This window comes from Mesoplodon densirostris, chromosome 10 (genome assembly GCF_025265405.1).
Source record: "Mesoplodon densirostris isolate mMesDen1 chromosome 10, mMesDen1 primary haplotype, whole genome shotgun sequence".
Lineage (NCBI taxonomy): Eukaryota > Metazoa > Chordata > Mammalia > Artiodactyla > Ziphiidae > Mesoplodon > Mesoplodon densirostris.
Window position 1 is genome coordinate 82,075,252 of NC_082670.1, and position 17,549 is coordinate 82,092,800.

Here is a 17,549-nt window from a genome sequence, read left to right on the forward strand (position 1 = left end):
TTTTTGTTTGTTTTGTTTTTTGTCTTGTTTTTAAAGCAGCCAGGGTCGAGAGTCAGAGCTCTAGTCCAACAATGGCCTTTTGTGCATGGAAAAATTGATGATTAGGTGTTGAAGTGACTTGTTTGAAGGTCACCAAGGTCACATGAGTGTCACTGGGGGAAAAGTGAGCTTTGGTAAGTGATTGGTTCATGTAACTCTAAAGCCTTCTAGAGGGTTGGTTTCAAATTAGGTTTATCCTGAGCTTCAATTTTGTCAACAGAATTGATCCATAGATTCTGCTTTCTCTGGCTTGGTTCCATTTTTTTGTTTTATTTAAAGATTATTTATTTATTTATTTATTTATTTATTTAATTTATTTTTGGTCGTGTCAGGTCTTAGCTGCGGCACCCGTGCAGGATCTTTGTTGCGGCATGCAGGATCTTTCCTTGTGGTGTGTGAGCTTCTCTCTCATTGTAGCATGTGGGTTTTCTCTCTCTAGTTGAGGTGTGCGAGCTCAGTAGTTGTGGCACAAGGGCTCAGTTTCCCTGCGGCATGTGGGATTCTAGTCCCATGACCAGCGATCGAGCCTGCGTCCCCCGCATTGTAAGGCGGATTCTTTACCACTAAACCGCCACGGAAGTCCTGCTTGGTTCCATTTTTGAGCGCCTCTACTGATCCCCTGCTTGACCCTCAACCATCCCCTTGAAGCTTCCAGGTCATGTCATAACACCTTCAGCAAGAGAGAGAAGAATCTCTCTGATTGGCTGGTGTCTCCATTCCCAAACATATGTGTCGCTGGGGCTAAACATACCAGCCTCATGAGATTGGTATAAGGACAACACCAGCTACTATTGGCAGAGCACCTTTTTCAGCTCTGGGTGTGTAGTGCTTTTTAAATGCCTGATAACATAGTGGAAATTTGTTGCCAAGTCTCTGTTTTGGTAATCATCACACCCACTCCACCTGCTAGGTCACGAGTCATGGATTGGACAACCACGTCATGTTGCCCCCATCCTTGCCAGGTCCAAGGGTGGGCCTTGTTTGACTTAAGCCGGCGAATCACTGTAAACTGTGTCCCTGGCCCCAGTGGTATGTGTGGGAATGGGGACACAGTTTTTTTTACTCATTGTCTTGATTTGTGAGTGATTATTCAGAGTGAATTAGCTCTAAGAAGCATAGAAGACAGGTACATAAGATGTTTCCCATATGCATAGAAAATAAATCAGTCGAACAATTAGGAAACTTTTTAGTGGGTATGTGGTTGAGCCTCAGTTTCCTTGTCTGTAAAATGGAGTTAAAAATACCAGCCTCATAGGATCATTATGAAGGTAACACAAGTTACTGTGAACAGACAAGGAAGCTGAGCAATTGTTTATTTAGTATGCTTTAGTGGAGGGAAAAATAGATTAGGAGACTAGGAGATGGGAAATTTTATTTTTGATCCGTAGAAGCTTAGAATGGTCAACTTCCTGAGGCTCTGAATGGCTCATCTGCAAGAGTATAGGATGAATTGGACCATATGTATCTAAACCTTCATCTTACTTTAAAAATGGTTAGTAACTTAGGTTTTGACTTCGTCATTCAGGACCAAAGAGCATGCATAGATGACACCAGGTTTACTTTGGTAATGTGTGTTTGGATTTTACAAGATTCCTATTTCCCTCTAAAGGGCTCATCTCTGTGGAGGAGCTTTGTTCAAGCATTGTCTCTTTTAAAGCCAGTCTTTGCAATTAACGTGCAAGCATAAAGTACTTTACATGTTTCCTAATTTTTCTTCATGACCCATCACGTTGTCAGCAAAGCTAATGCCATCATGGTGAGGTGATTATTATCACTACTCTGACTAATTTGGAATAATGTATTGTGCTTTCCTGGTGCCATCTTAGTCTTAAACTGAATATGAATATACAGTTCCTCTAACCATTTTTCTTGCTTTTCAAAGGCACACTTGATTTTGTTGGGGTGCATTTAAATATTAACACAGACAGCTGGGATGTATTGTTTGAAGTGCAGTTCCAATTCATTTTGGATTCTGGGCACCTGTGATACTTGTCTTCTTACACATCAGTGCATTCAGGTGTGGGCTCACCACAAAAGAAATTTGCATCCATGAAGTAGCTGGGAGCGGAGGGCTTTGAACACTGTAGCAGGCAGATGGAAGCTCTCCATATTGGGGTAGGAGATTGGATTCATTCTGCGTTTTCAAAGAAATACATCATTAAGTAGTGTTTCTTTTCTGAACATTGCTGGCCTTGGAGGGTTTCAAGCTTCATATCTTCAGATGTAACAGGTGACTATCTGGGGTCCAAAGTATGTGGAGGACTGGTTCACACCGTGGGGTGCCTTCCAGGCCTCAGACCGTGCTGTGTTTGGATGGCAGAGGCCTGAGATTTGTGGCAGGCATGCTTGCATTCGGTTCCTTGATCTGCTGCATACTCAGCTGTGTGACCTGGGACTGGTTACTTAGTGTCTCTGAGCCTTCATTCCTCCATCTGTAAAAGAGATGGAATGACCCCTTGCTCGATGAAGATCAAATAAGGCTAGAGGCCCTGTGCACCTAGGACATAGGCTTATGTATATAGTTGGAACCAGAACCGTAGGTTCTAGGCCTACAGTTGTATGACCTTGGGCAAGCCTAAGTTACTCAACTATTCTAAGCTTCAGTTTGCTTATCTGAATGGACCCATTATTGAGACATTGTATCTACTGCCTGGTGGTTCGTTGGGAATTATATAAGATAATGTATGTAAACTGTTTAGTGCATCTTGAGTTCATGGCACAGAGAGAAGGCTCATTGTAAGCTATTATTAGTATTAATAATAATCCTGGTAATCTCTCTAGGTTCTCCTGTAGTTGTTTTTCTGTAAAATCAGGAGGTTCTGTTCAGTTACCCCCAAGGTCTGTGCTTCTAGGTGGTCACTGGGCTGTGTGCGTTTGACACCCCTCCTGTGTCCAGCGGGGTGATGATTTTGACTCACCGCGGCTCTCCTGTCTTGCAGCGTTGACAGAAGGCTACATGGGGGCCCTGCACGAGAACAGACAGGGCAGTTCGGCGCAGATCCGCAGGCGCAAGGCTTCCGGCGACCCGTACTGGGCCTACTCGGGTGAGTTGACTGGTTCCCACCGCGATCATACAGGCCAGTTCACATCCCATTAAATTCACTCGAAAGCACACTTTTAATCACTCTCACGCCTGATTTCTGTTTGTTCAAACCTTCTGTAGTTCACTAAAAGTTGAAATATTCAAGCCTGTTTTTCCTCAAGGTGATAAGTACCTTAATTTATCTCTCCCACCTGTTTTCTCAACCTGCTGTTTTCCCCTCAATTTGCATTTATTTCTGAACTTTACTTGTTAATGAATTATTGTACCAAACTTGTAATTTTCCGAAAGACGCGCGGCCTTTTCTTGTCTCTTCCCAGTGGCTGTGATTTCAGAGAGCAGAAAATATAAGCCTAGTCTTCAGCTGCTAAATAGCTGCTAAATATTACAGCGCGTTATGTATCAAAATGACCTATTATGCTTTAATCTAAGAAACGCAACTTTATTTTCAAATCAAATCTTCTTAGTTGAATGTATTTCAGCCCTCTACGGTGTTTCTGTAGTTTGTTTCATTTTTTTTTTCACATTTCTCCTTTGAGCCAGTGAAGAGAGAGAGCATTGTTAAAACTATGTTGAATGCTACATTGGAAATAATTTTCTTACATTTGAAGGGGCAAAACAACAACAACAACAAAAAGAAGATCTGCAAGAATATATAGGCCTTTCTGGCTTATGCTTCTAACAACTATCAAAAATAAGATAGGTGGATTGTTATTTCTAAAAGAGATTTTGATGCACAAAAATACATGGAAAATGTAGTGCAGCTAATTAAGGAGGAATGCTTGAGGAAGACAGACCACTTTGGAAATCACTCTAGCACTGAATAATTCAAATTTTTGTATGAAAGTGCTTGGAGGCATGGAGTATTAGTCTTAATAATAAATCTGTGCATTATGCAATGTTGCATGCAGAACTGAAAGGTATTATTTTCATAATGCTACTCTGGTTTTAAACCCTGAGTTTCCACCTGCAAATCCTGTTAAATTCATGTCAGTGTAAAATTTATAGGCCTGATCTTTAATTACACCTTATCTATTGGCTTTTTGCATCCTTTTGTCTATTGATAAATCTCCTGCCCCTACAGGGAGAATAGTCTATCTGTTTTGTTTTGCAAGGAACAGATAGTGATTCTGAAGTCTTCCATCACACCCTGTTCCTTGTGATTAGAATTATCTAATTAGAGCCGTTTTGTCACCATTTCTGATAAATGAAGGAAATTGGGAGATGAAGGCCGAAATTACATATATATAGCTTCTTGCCAAGAAACCCAAAGAAAATTTATCGTTTTGTACTCTGTGGCTCTGATATCAGTTAGGAAGAGCATAAAGTGGCCTGCTATTTACAGTTCATCAATTTCGAATAATAATGCTGTTGGGAAATTGGAAGTTATATCCCTTCAGCATCTACAATTGCAAATGACAGTGAAGGAGTGAAGGGCCCAAAATTGTTCCCATTACTTAGTTAAGAATGGACATAATTAGTGCAGTCTTTAGGATGGAGCATTTGTTGATATTCTTAACTCTGGTGGACTTAATGAGTCTCCATTTTGTATTTCTGGAATGCATTGTGTCTGGATTTGGGAACTGTTTCTGTTGGTAGAAGGGCTACTAGTTCATCTTCAGCAGGTTGGCGTGCTCTTCTATAAAGATCCCAGTAGTAAATATCTTGGGCTTTGCAGGGCATATGGTCTCTGTTGCAGCTACTCAAGTCTGCCTTATAGTGCAAAAGCAGCCATAGGTAGATGGACGAACTGTCTGTGTTCTGATAAAAACTGATTTATGAACAATGAAATTTGAATTTATTATAATTTTCATGTGTCAGGAAATCTTATATTTTAGACTTTTTTTTTCCCTCAACCATTTAAAAATAGAGAAACCATTCTTTTCAGGTTGTACTAAAATTGGCGGCCGGTTAGATAGGGTCCACAGGCCATAGTTTGTCAACCTCTGTTTTAGTTGTTGTTTTTTTTTTCTGGAATCAGGAGAAGACAGTCATTTGAAGAATCCCCCAGAAGGCTATAGACTGGCTTGGAAGAACCAGTGGAGTAACTTGCTAGGTGTAATGGAAAAAATAAAAATAAAAGAAGAAAAGAATGAGAGAGGTATCAATTGATGGTTTATAGTCCTATACTTTAAACACCTTCCTGAAAATTCCATGGTATCCGTGGTTATTTTCAGCAAAGTAGTGAAATATTGGTTCTCATGTCAAGAACACTTGGGATCCTTTAGAGACACTCCTTAGCATTTGGCAAATAGATAAAGAAAGGGCAGGAAGGAGTAAGAGTTGTTGCCTGTCACCTTTGGTACTTCAGACAAGGGCCTTAAAACCACAGTGTACCGGATGGTGAACTAGGAACTGCAGGTATTACCTCTAGGTATAAATGTTGCTTGGAAAGTTGGACTGCCAAAAGAAAGGTCATTATTTGCAGAGGGGAATGGTTTTAGATTTAGCGGAGGTGAAGCAGGCCACTTCTGAAAGATTGATTTAATGGTCCAGATTTTAATCTCATGACTCTAATTCACAAGTTTGTCTTAGTTCCTCCTAAGATAAAGGCATTGGTGCGTTGGGAGGTATTATATGTGAGAGTGTGAATTTTAAAGTCACATAGACTATGGTCCAAATGTAAGGCTTATCTCTTAATATCTTTATGATGTTGGGAGGGCATTTACCTGCTTGGAGCCTCAGTCTCCCCATCTTTGAAATAGGAATAATTAATAGAACTTCCCTCATAGAGATGTTAATGGGAATGAAATGAGAGGATGTGTGTGAAAAATTTAACAAATCCCTGGTATAATGTACCTAATATTACTTCTTGCTGTTTTTGACACTATTAGTACTTTTGCTACTGTTGATATTGTTGTTATTGGAATTCTCAGTTGGGTGCTATGATTGACAGTGGGTGATCCCTAGGTCGAGCTAACTAGCTAAATTCTGTCAGCCATAATTCACAAGAATTGCCCATTTGAGATGTGGGAATGAAGGTTAAGCAAAAACTATCCTTAAGGTCAGGGCTTGGCAGACTACAAACCAACAGCTGTTTTTGTGAGTAAAGTTTTATTGGAACACAACCACATTTGGCACTTGTTGATGGCTACTTTCATGTTACGACTGCAGTGTTGAGTAGTGGCCACATAGACCTTTGACCAAGAAGCCTAGAATATTATTATCTGGCCCTTTACAGAGAAGGTTTGCAACTCCTGATCACACTGATACAGCCTGGGTTATTGAGCAGATGGTAGCCTGACTCATAAACAAAACTCTTCAGAGATTTGGAACATGTCTCTGTTTTTTCTGGCCATGCATTTCCCTTGAGCTGAAATATCCCCAGTAAATGTTCTAGGTAGCATCCATAGTGATTCTGGTGGTCCTGCTCTTGGAAAGTACAGGGAGGGACAAAGATGAGGGAGTGATGTGCTTCAGGAGGTGGAACGGGGAGAGAGGAGTGGGTGTTGGTGGTCCAGGGGCCCCTGGGTTCTGGTGTCCGGTGTCCTGATCATTAGGTTGCCTTTGGGTACAGGGTGGGTTTTTGGTGAATGATGCTGGTCTGATTATTCTGGTGGCATCCCACCTGGTCACTTGAGAGTTGCGTAAGTATTTGGGCTGTGGAGAACTTATTTTAAGGATATTGTCATGATAGCATTTCATTGATATTAGTGTAACTTATCCCTTTAGGACTAGCCGAGTTATTTCAGTTTCACTGCATCACCTTGGATAATGTCTACATCCTATTTATATTTGAAATGCTAAACAACTTTACTTTCATAGGCTTATCAAATGATGCCATTGTGAACACCTACAGCTTTAGGATACAGGACTGTTTACTGAGGAGCCTGGAGACAGGTGTTTTAGTCCCATTGTGCTCATCTGAGGATAGGTTATCTCTCTGGTTCTTAGTTTTTTCTACTCTAAAAAGGAGTGCTCATAATATCTGAGTTCAACTTGAAAATATCACGCATAAGAGATATGAAGCAGAACATAAATGTAAGATTATTATTATTAACTGTTAATAATAGCAGTGTGGGGCCTCCCTGGTGGCGCAAGTGGTTGAGAGTCCGCCTGCCGATGCAGGGGATACGGGTTCGTGCCCCGGTCTGGGAGGATCCCATATGCCGCGGAGCGGCTGGGCCCGTGAGCCATGGCCGCTGAGCCTGCGCGTCCGGAGCCTGCGCGTCCGGAGCCTGTGCTCCGCAACGGGGGAGGCCACAACAGTGAGAGGCCCGCATACCGCAAAAAAAAAAAAAAAAAAAAAAAAAAAAAAAAAAAAATAATAGCAGTGTGATTTCAAGATTGCTTTATATCTTTGGATTTATTTTCCTTATACCAAGAATAGGGAAAAGGGGGGAAAGACCTTTGATATGTCTCATGCAGAATTACACAGAAAAAAAATAAAAGCAATAGTTTTGAGAGTATCTCATTGGGAATATTACAACACTCTCTCTTCTGTTAGTTTTCTTGACTAAGATACAGATATTTTTTCTGTGTTACATGAGATGATGACAGCCCATGAATTTTGGAGTTCGCCCAGAACTTCTGTAATTATTACACAAAACGTAACACATGCTAGGTAGGTCATTGTTGCCAGAAAGGGAAATGGGAAACAAATTTGGAGCAAGTTCAAGTGGAAATTTGAGGCTTTTTAATAGATCTTTATTGGAGTATAATTGCTTCACAGTACTGTGTCAGTTTCTGTTGTACACCAAAGTGAACCAGCCATATGCATACATATGTTCCCACATCCCCTCCCTCTTGAGCCTCCCTCCCACCCTCCCTATCCCACCCCTCTAGGTTGTCACAAAGCACCGAGCTGATCTCCCTGTGCTATGCTGCTGCTTCCCACTAGCTATCTATTTAACACATGGTAGTGTATATATGTGGATGCTACTCTCACTTCACCCCAGCTTCCCCCTCCCACCCCATGTCCTCAAGTCCATTCTCTATGTCTACGTCTTTATTCCTGCCCTGCAACTAGGTTTATCAGTACCATTTTTTTTTTTTTAGATCCCATATATGTGCGTTAGAATATGGTGTTCGTTTTTCTCTTTCTGACTTGCTTCAATCTGTATGACAGACTCTAGGTCCACGCACCTCACTACAAATAACTCAGTTTCGTTTCTTTTTATGGCTGAGTAATATTCCATTGTATATATGTGCCACGTCTTCTTTATCCTTTCATCTGTTGATGGACATTTAGGTTGGTTCCATGTCCTGGCTATTGTAAATAGTGCTGCAGTGAACCTTGTGGTACATGTCTCTTTTTGAATTATGGTTTTCTCAGGGTATATGCCCAGTAGTGGGATTGCTGGGTCATATGGTAGTTCTATTTTTAGTTTTTTAAGGAACCTCCATACTGTTTTCCACTGTGATTGTATCCATTTACATTCCCACCAACGGTGCAAGAAGGTTCCCTTTTCACCACACCCTTTCCAGCATTTATTGTTTCTAGATTTTTTGATAATAATCATGCTGACTGGAGTGAGGTGATACCTCATTGTAGTTTTGATTTGCATTTCTCTAATAATTAGTGATGTTGAGCATCTTTTCATGTGCCTCTTGGCCATCTGTATGTCTTCCTTGGTGAAGTGTCTATTTAGGTCTTCTGCCCATTTTTTAATTGGATTGTTTGTTTTTTTGATATTGAGCTCCATGAGCTGTTTGTATATTTTGGAGATTAATCCTTTGTCTGTTGTTTCATTTGCAAATATTTTCTCACATTCTGCGGGTTGTCTTTTTGTCTTGTTTATGGTTTCCTTTGCTGTTCAAAAGCTTTTAAGTCCCATTTGTTTATTTTTTGTTTTTATTTCCATTACTCTAGGAGGTGGGTCAAAAAAGATCTTGCTGTGGTTTATGTCAAAGTGTGTTTTTCTTGTGTTTTCCTAGTCTAAGAGTTTTATAGTGTCTGGTCTTACATTTAGGTCTTTAATCCATTTGGAGTTTATTTTTGTGTATGGTGTTAGGTAGTGTTCTAATTTCATTCTTTTTTTTTTTTTTTTTTTTGTGGTACGTGGGCCTCTCACTGTTGTGGCCTCTCCCGCCGCGGAGCACAGGCTCCGGACGCGCAGGCTCAGCGGCCATGGCTCACGGGCCCAGCCGCTCCGCGGCATGTGGGATCTTCCTGGACCGGGGCACGAACTCGTGTCTCCTGCATCGGCAGGCGGACTCTCAACCACTGCGCCACCAGGGAAGCCCCTAATTTCATTCTTTTACATGTAGCTGTCCAGTTTTCCCAGCACCACTTATTGAAGAGGCTCTCCTTTCTCTGTTGTATGTTCTTGCCTCCCTTGTCATAAATTAGGTGCCCAAATGTGCGTGGGTTTATCTCTGGGCATTCTATCCTGTACCATTGATCTATATTTCTGTTTTTCTGCCAGTACCATACTGTCTTGATTATTGTAGCTTTGTAGTATAGTCTGAAGTCAGGGACCCTGATTCCTCCAGCTCCATTTTTTTTTCTTAAGATTGCTTTGGCTATTCGGGGTCTTTTGTGTTTCCATACAAATTGTAAAATTTTTTGTTCTAATTCTGTGAAGAATGCCAGTGGTAGTTTGATAGGGATTGCATTGAATCTGTCGATTGCTTTGGGTCATATAGTCATTTTCACAATATTGATTCTTCCAATCCAAGAACATAGTATATTTCTCCATCTGTTTATGTCATCTTTGATTTCTTTCATCAGTGTTTTATAGTTTTCTGAGTACAAGTCTTTTGCATACTTAGGCAGGTTTATTCCTAGGTATTTTATTCTTTTTGTTGCGATGGTATATGGGACTGTTTCCTTAACTTCTCTTTCTGATTTTTCGTTGTTGGTGTATAGGAATGCTAGAGATTTCTGTGCATTAATTTTGTATCCTGTGACCTTACCAAATTCATTGATTAGTTCTGGTGGCATTTTTAGGGTTTTCTATATATAGTATCATGTCATCGGCAAATGCTGGCAGTTTTACTTCTTCTCCAATTTGTATTCCTTTTATTTCTTTCTGTTCTCTGATTGCCGTGACTAGGACTTCCAAAACTGTGTTAAATAAGAGTGGCAAGAGTGGACACGTCTTTGTCTTGTTCCTGATCTTAGTGAAATTCTTTCAGTTTTTCACCATTGACTATGATGCTTGCTGTGGGTTTGTCATATATGGCCTTTCTGAGGCATTTTTATAAAGCTCTCTGTTTTCTCTCCTCCCCCTAAAAGACTTGGGGAAAAACAGGCGGTGGCTTCTCCTCCCACCCCTTTTTAGCTTACCCTGTTTGGTTTTCTGCACTTTTAATAATGTATATCTCATGTTTTTCTTGTGTAGACAGATTCTACACAAGAAGGGAGATATTTCTCACTGTTAGAGGACTTCAAAATTGAGACATGCCATGACCAAAATTCTTCGTATGAAGTGTCTGCTGTTGCACTGGGTCAAGCAGGATTATTCTAACAGGCATTCCTTTTGTGGCCAGGAAATTGTGGGAAGAGATCTCCAATGTCCTTTCTAATTGTCCTGGGGTTTGATGACTTGCTCAGCTGTAAAATAGAGATAAAAGGACATACCTTGTAGGATGGCTTTGAGGATTAGCAGTAATATATGTAATCACCTGGTATAGCTGTTAATTATATGCCACTTCACTACACTATTCACATGAACATCTTGTATTATAACATGCATGTGTGTGTGTGTGTGTGTGTGTGTGTGTAATTTCCCCAGCTAAATGTAGAGTTTTTGAGGACAAAGATTATAGCTTATAATTCCTTGTTCTTCCTGCTTTGTACCAGAGTATCTCATTTTGTAGATATTTGGTGCATATTTTTTAAGTGGGTGAATAGATGGATGGATAAATGAATTCATGCCAGAGTCTGTGCTTGGGAACTCACTAAGGGGATCCTGCCATGAAATCCAGATAAATCAGTGGGTGATTTACAAAAGGTTTCACTGTTGGATCCTTTTAAGTAAGGAGCTCCCCTGGTGAACTTAGGATATAATTAAATTCCACCAAGGTGGGGAAAGTGGCAGGGGTGGGTGTGATGGTGGTGGGATGAATTGGGAGACTGGGATTGACATATATACACTAATATGTATAAAATGGATTACTAGTAAGAACCTGCTGCATAAAAAAATAAAATAAAATTCCTAAAATAATATTTCCATGCCTATTTTTAATAATGTCTATACAAGGTAAAGCAAAATACAGATGCCTGCCAAAGTCTGCTTCTGTCATTAGAAAAATAGAAGGCACTATAGAACCTTAATGTTAATATTGTCATATTATTTGCCCCTCTTTTAATGCCTCCTACGAAATCTCTTAAGGGAATCATTTCCCCAGAGACATTCCCTTTGCGAAAGAGACCTTCTGGTCTGATGGGACCACACTTTTGAGATTCATTCTCCTAAGTCCCAGCTCAAAGGTATCTCTACCCAACCCCCACTGTCTTAACTCATCAGTTTCCCCTTTATTTTTTACAATTAATTTCTATCTTCTCTACAATTCCCTATTAATCTATTTACAGTTTTTTAAGTAGAAGTTATTTATTTCTTTGTTCAAGATACTTATTAATTGCTTACTGTGTTCCAGGTGTTGTGGTATAATGGGATGGGCCAGAGAAACTCCTCAGAATTGCTACTGCCAGGTACCAGTAAAGATGGGCAGGTGTTTGCCAGGACATGCAATGGCCTGAAGACATTCAATGGCCTGGCTGTGACTGGGAAGCTGGAAGCAGCTCAGTAGGTCTGGAGCATGTGGTAGAGTGGAGCAAGTTAAGGGAATAATGCAGAGTATTGGAGGTGGATCAGAAAGCATCTTAACAGGATTCTACTAGTGACTTAGAACATCTTTTTGAGGGTGACAGGGAGTCATTTAAGGATATCATGCTAGAAATGGACTAATTTGCTTTTATGTTTGAGTCACAGCACGAGTTGTAGGGGTAAGGATTGGTCAGTAGGGGAAGAGGGCAGGGTGAGAAACGATGAGAAGCAATGAGGTTGTATCATCAGGAATTTGAGAGTTGAAAGAGCCCATGGGAATTCATTATCATTAGTATATGGAAGAGAAAGCAAAATGAATTATCTGGGATGATCCTCAGGATGATTGAAGATGGCATTGCATTTAATTTAAAATGAGTAAATGAGGAATGGTGGGTTGGTTATAAAGATAAAAAATTTGGACTTGAACCTATTAAGACATGGCATAGTGTTTTGCTCATATTTTTTACATCCTTTAAACTTTATGCTCCTTGAGCAGAACCTTTATCTGTAATTAGTCTTTGTATCTCCCTGTTCCTACCTAAATGTTTTGGAATAGGAGGGCTTTCAAGGTAGGGAATACATTGTAGGACAAGCTGTTTCTTCCTATAGGTATTCTTTTTTTCTTTTACACTTGATCAAGGATAGATTGGGTGAGAAAAAACACATATGGTCACACACTAATCAGGACTTTTATGTATAAAAGAGAAAAATGTGGTGCCATATGCTTAAGGTACCTCGATCATTTTTCAATGCAAAGTTTGGCTTTTTTTTTGCTCCACTGTTTGAATGAAATTACTCTAGTGTCTTAGAGATGTGTTCTTTATCTTTATCTTTTTCTTTCTTTTTTAACCTTGTTCTAATCCTTGCTACTTGAGCTCTAAAGTTTCTTAGCATCTTCTCTCTGGAGATGGTTTCACAAGTATTTGTAAAGCTAATGGACGCTATTGTACGTTATAAGAGGACATCAGTAAATTCTTTAGGGTCCTTGTGACCCTTGGAAAAAGCATACTAGGAAGATGAAATATTGTTCAGTGCTGGGTTGGTATCAAGTGCTATGTAACAGCGTTAACACTTTAAATTGTTGCTATGATGAGAAGCTTAAAACATGAGTAAATCGAAGTCTAAGTGTTTGGGTTTTAAATTGGCTCTGAAGGTAGTGGGTTGACGCAGCCTTTTTCAAGGGCTCTTGGGCAATACCTGTGAAAATGTTAAATATTGGTAGTCTTTGATCCAGGACTTCTGCTTCTAGGAATTTGTCTTTTAGAAATACTTGTACATATCCCCAGTGTGGCGTTCTGAGTGTAACAGCTAACCATCAGTAGGGACTTGGGTAATTTTAGTACATTCTTATGAAATGGTTAGTAAACATCTACCAAAATGAAATAGGTTGAGTGACAAGATATATAAAAATGATTTGGATAATAAGGTCCCATCAAGAAATAGAACTGAGAAGTTTGGAGACTATACACAAAAGTTAATTGTGATTATCACTGAGAAATGAGGGCCACTGCTTTTTTAAAATTTATATTTCTATAATATTGTTAGTATCTTATAGAATTATATCTAGAATATTTTAATTTTTTATACCAGTACATTCATAATATTTCCTAAAAGAATCCTTTTATTTTATAATAGATGGCTGAATTGTATCAAATTTAGGCAGTTTTCTTGGTAACAATTACGAGGGGAGAGAAAGAAGAAGAAGAAGAAAAAAAACTACAAGGAAAGCCAGAAGGAAAACAAAAGGCTTTTTGTCTCTTTAATTGGCTATATCTAAATTTTTTAGGTGAAACATTTTCAGTGGCATTTCAAATTTCATAAAATGCTGATATGAATCATGCAGAAATTAATGAACTGATATTGACTCGGTTTGAAAATGAACAGCAAGATTTATTGAGCAAAGCAGTAAATATTGACCCAGACAGAGGTTAAGGTCAATATTTGCTTTGATATAACATAAATCTTAATATTTAGTAATCTATAAATTTTGTGGGTCTACAGAAGGCATACAGAGAGTTATCTATAAGTATATATTTTTCGTATCTGTGATGGATCAAAGTCAGACATCTTTTTTCCTGGTCATAAATTTGAAAGGATGATAATCTCTCCTTTAAAACTAGTTTCTTTAGGGCAGGGGTGGGGTGAGTGTGGGTTAGTGGAGGGACATGATTGATTTAAATGTTCAAAGGAAAAATATACCTAGCTTTATACGTGCCTAATAATTGGAGAGCAATGATTTGCAGTTTTCTCTGTGATCTACTTAAAGGCTACTCGTCTTCATTTGTAACCTAACAAAATGTACTCATCTATTATATCTGATTTAGTACATAAAACCCACTCTCTAACAATATAAAACAGAGGAACATTCTGTCATTCCCTTTGGATATTGTTAAGCTCAGTTATGTGGAATTATTTTTGGCAAATAAAATATCATTAATATGTATCATACTGAGTAACATTTTATTGGCTTTTCCCTTTTTGTAATTATTAAGTTGCACTATACTCTTATTCCTTATCTTGTCTCTTCTCTTGGTTGGGTGAGCCTGGTAGCAATACAAAAGTAAGGGAAAACTTACTGGATTTCATTGGCTTTTGAACTTCTAGTATTGCCATTACGTGGCTGGAATAAGTGTCTAATGTGTGCTTAAAGATAGGATATTCTGTTTGTTTAAATATAGTCAGGAACTCAGTTCACAGGATCAAGTGTAATCTTGTACCTGAGCAAAAGTCTTAAGTCATATATGGTCCTGTTGTGGTCAGTCCACCATGAGTATTACTAGTCTGATAACCGTGCAAAGTGGTGATGTTGGCCTTCAAAGATTTGTTAAGTGATTCTGAAATTAACCTTGCCTCCACCTCTCAGCTGGTAATTCCCATGACCCTATTTGAGACCAATAGCATTAAGGATAGTGTATCTTCTTGGTTGTCTTTCTAGCTATTAAAATTTAACTGTACTCTGTTTCATTTATATTAAACCCCATTTTCTATCATGTAATAAAGACCTTGTTTACGTTGAAAAACAAATCAGTGGTAGGTGTATAATGTAGAATCTTACCTTCTCAACAAATGCTTTCTGATAACTTTAGGAATCCTTGCTTTTCATTAATAGTACTACAGTGTATAATAAATAATGTTTTCCCTGAGTGTAGTATTAAATGTGATTTTTTCATGTGAAAAATGACTTTACTGTGGTATAAGAACTTGACTTTAGCATAATAAAGTCATTTCTTCTTGAGTTCTTTATCAAGGAGAAACTCACAATTTGGTGCTAATAGGTCTTTTAACACTTGTCTGTCACTTGCCAACATCACTTTTTAAAAGAGACGGGTCTTCCCCAGAGCCTTCAGCTGGGAGAGTATTTTAGAATTTGATCCTGTGGCTTTCATTATTTCTTGGTACCCCTAATGACAGGCCATGCTAGTTTTCTGTTTTGGTGTGTTAAGTTTCCTATTAATTACATATTTAAGATTTTATAAAAAGTGAGTCAGTTTAAGAAAAAAATTTTAACTCAGCAGTTGTACAGCTGGCATTCCAGTATGGTAAAATGAGTCTTCTTCTCTACCAGATATTATCACCATCTTGGAAGGATTGAAAACCTCTTATATGCCATGCAATCAACCTGTATCTCTGATGTGAAAAAATCCAGAAGGGTATAGAGTTTCTTGAATTGGCTTAAAAATTATGGAAAACATTTAGTGTCCTAATTTTAAAAAGTATAGCTCATTGTATGTCCTGGTTCTGGTACAGTCGCATAGATTATTAAAAATCTTAAATACACACTGGCCCAGTCCCCCTGAATTTTCCCTTCATCGCTGCCTCAGCCACTCCTCCTGTTCTGGGACCTTTGGGATTGAACACCCATCCTCCACCATCCATTGTCAGTGTGTATTGCCCCTGATTTGTTAAATGTTTCACCTATCATCCCTGCTTATCATGATGGAGGGAATTTCAGAGAGTGAAAGTGTGGACTGTGGGGTGTTTTAAGGTGTGCATTACACTCTGCCGCCCACTTACTGAATTTAGTTGACCTTGAGATCTTCTGTGAGTTTGGGAAACCACTTGATCCAAATTTCCTGTTTATGTTAATCCACGTTCTCCCAGTTTGATGACCATTGCCTGGGAGGAAAACAAGCTCCTTCTTGAAGCTGCATAAAAATTTGCTGCTCCCAAAGGTATCATTTAGTTGCTCTGCCCCAATTATTGTTGGCCTCTTTCCCTCCTGGAAGCAGTTTATCTCTGTCCCACCCTTCCCTCTAGTTCCAAGGGTTAGAATAGCGTTCTTCCTTTTAGCTGGGCATGCATGTCATTAGTACATTTGGTATCGATTGGTTGTTGAAACTTTAGCAGGAAAATGAAATATGAGCCTGTAGTAACTAGGCTGTTTGATGAGTACCTTCAAAGATGAGAGAGAAGCCATTTGTGGTGTGTTTCTGCTTCTGGGGCTCACTGTGATAATGGGAGGTATTTTCTCCTCACTGTTGTGAAGTGCATAGTACACAATTTCCTCTTGGAAAGTGATTTTGACACTTTTTGAATGTCCTGTGGCTTTTATATTCTTAAACCACCCCCTAATGAGCTATCTTTATAACATTCTTTTTGTGTAAAGATTGCCCTTTCTCCCACCATCCACTAAGGTGTGAAAAGGAAGTTTCAGCACTTATGGCCAGTTGGACCATGCACCTGCTGTACCAGCAAGAACAAGTCAAGATTAGCTTCTTTTGTCATGAGTATTCTTGGCTGGCAGTATTACCAGGATTTTTCTCCCTACTTCACACCGAGGTCACTTCCAGGGGCACGTTTGAGTATAAGGATTTGTTTTTGTATCAGTTATCATGCCTTAGCCTCTGGGAAAGACCTTTGGACTCTCCTGTCTTATAATAATAATAAGGGCAATTTATATCTTACATAGCCCTCTACAGGCAGGGCACTGCCAGGTAGCATCTTCGTACTCTGCCATCTTTAAAGTATGCTCTATGTTGTTTATACTTTACAATTCTTAGCTGGTAGGCTTTGTACTTAGAATCACTTTCCTCATGGCTTTAATATGACTTCAGCAGTTCCAGAGGTCAAATGCTGAGGTATAAAGTCCAGAGAAAGAAGAGAAACTATCTTTTTCTTGTGTGTGTATTTAAGAGCAAGTAAAATGCTCCTCAAAGCACCCCACCCTTGGTCTATCAACCCTTTTACCTCATTGGTCAGAAATGAATCATGTGTTCAGCCTTCATCCAATCACTGGTGAGAGAAATGGGATTAGCATGATTGGCTCAGACCAATGAGGATGTAGCAGAAATAGCAGGGGGCATGGCTGTTGGCTATGTAGCCCTTAGCGCCAGGTACCCTGTTGTCTTTTCCAGGTCTTAAAAGCTAAGCAACCTCATGGCACTTAATAGGGGAGGCAGTTACAGGAAAGACATTTCTTTGCTTTTGATATGAGGTTTTCATTTCAGAAGCCTGACATGGTTGTAAGTAAAATAATAAAGCTCCATGAATTTGGGGTCCTTTACAGTTTTCAGGGTTGTACTGCCCAGTTAATGCTGTCGCCACTGGTTATATGTGGCTATTTCCATTTAAAGTAATTAGAATCAAGTCAAAGTCACAAGAAAGAATGATCTGGCCCCAAATGTCCATAGTGTCATTGACCCTGTGCTAGAAGCTTGCCAGAGTTCTTTGCTTTTGCGCAGTCTGTCGCCATGATGCTGTGAGAGTTCCACCTTTCTAATCAGTTAGGGATGTATTTCCTGGGCGGAGTGAGTATT

At 39.3% G+C, this 17,549-nt stretch overlaps 1 protein-coding gene across 3 annotated transcripts in view; it reads left to right on the forward strand.

The window, feature by feature from the left end:
- PTPRG (protein tyrosine phosphatase receptor type G) overlaps window positions 1-17,549 on the forward strand; it is a 744,445-nt gene that overhangs the window by 179,378 nt on the left and 547,518 nt on the right. For all 3 annotated transcript variants that reach the window (XM_060111286.1, XM_060111288.1, XM_060111287.1), the window contains exon 2: window positions 2,979-3,083. In XM_060111286.1, coding sequence (XP_059967269.1) covers window positions 2,979-3,083 — 105 coding nt within the window. The remainder of the gene's footprint in view (window positions 1-2,978; window positions 3,084-17,549) is intronic.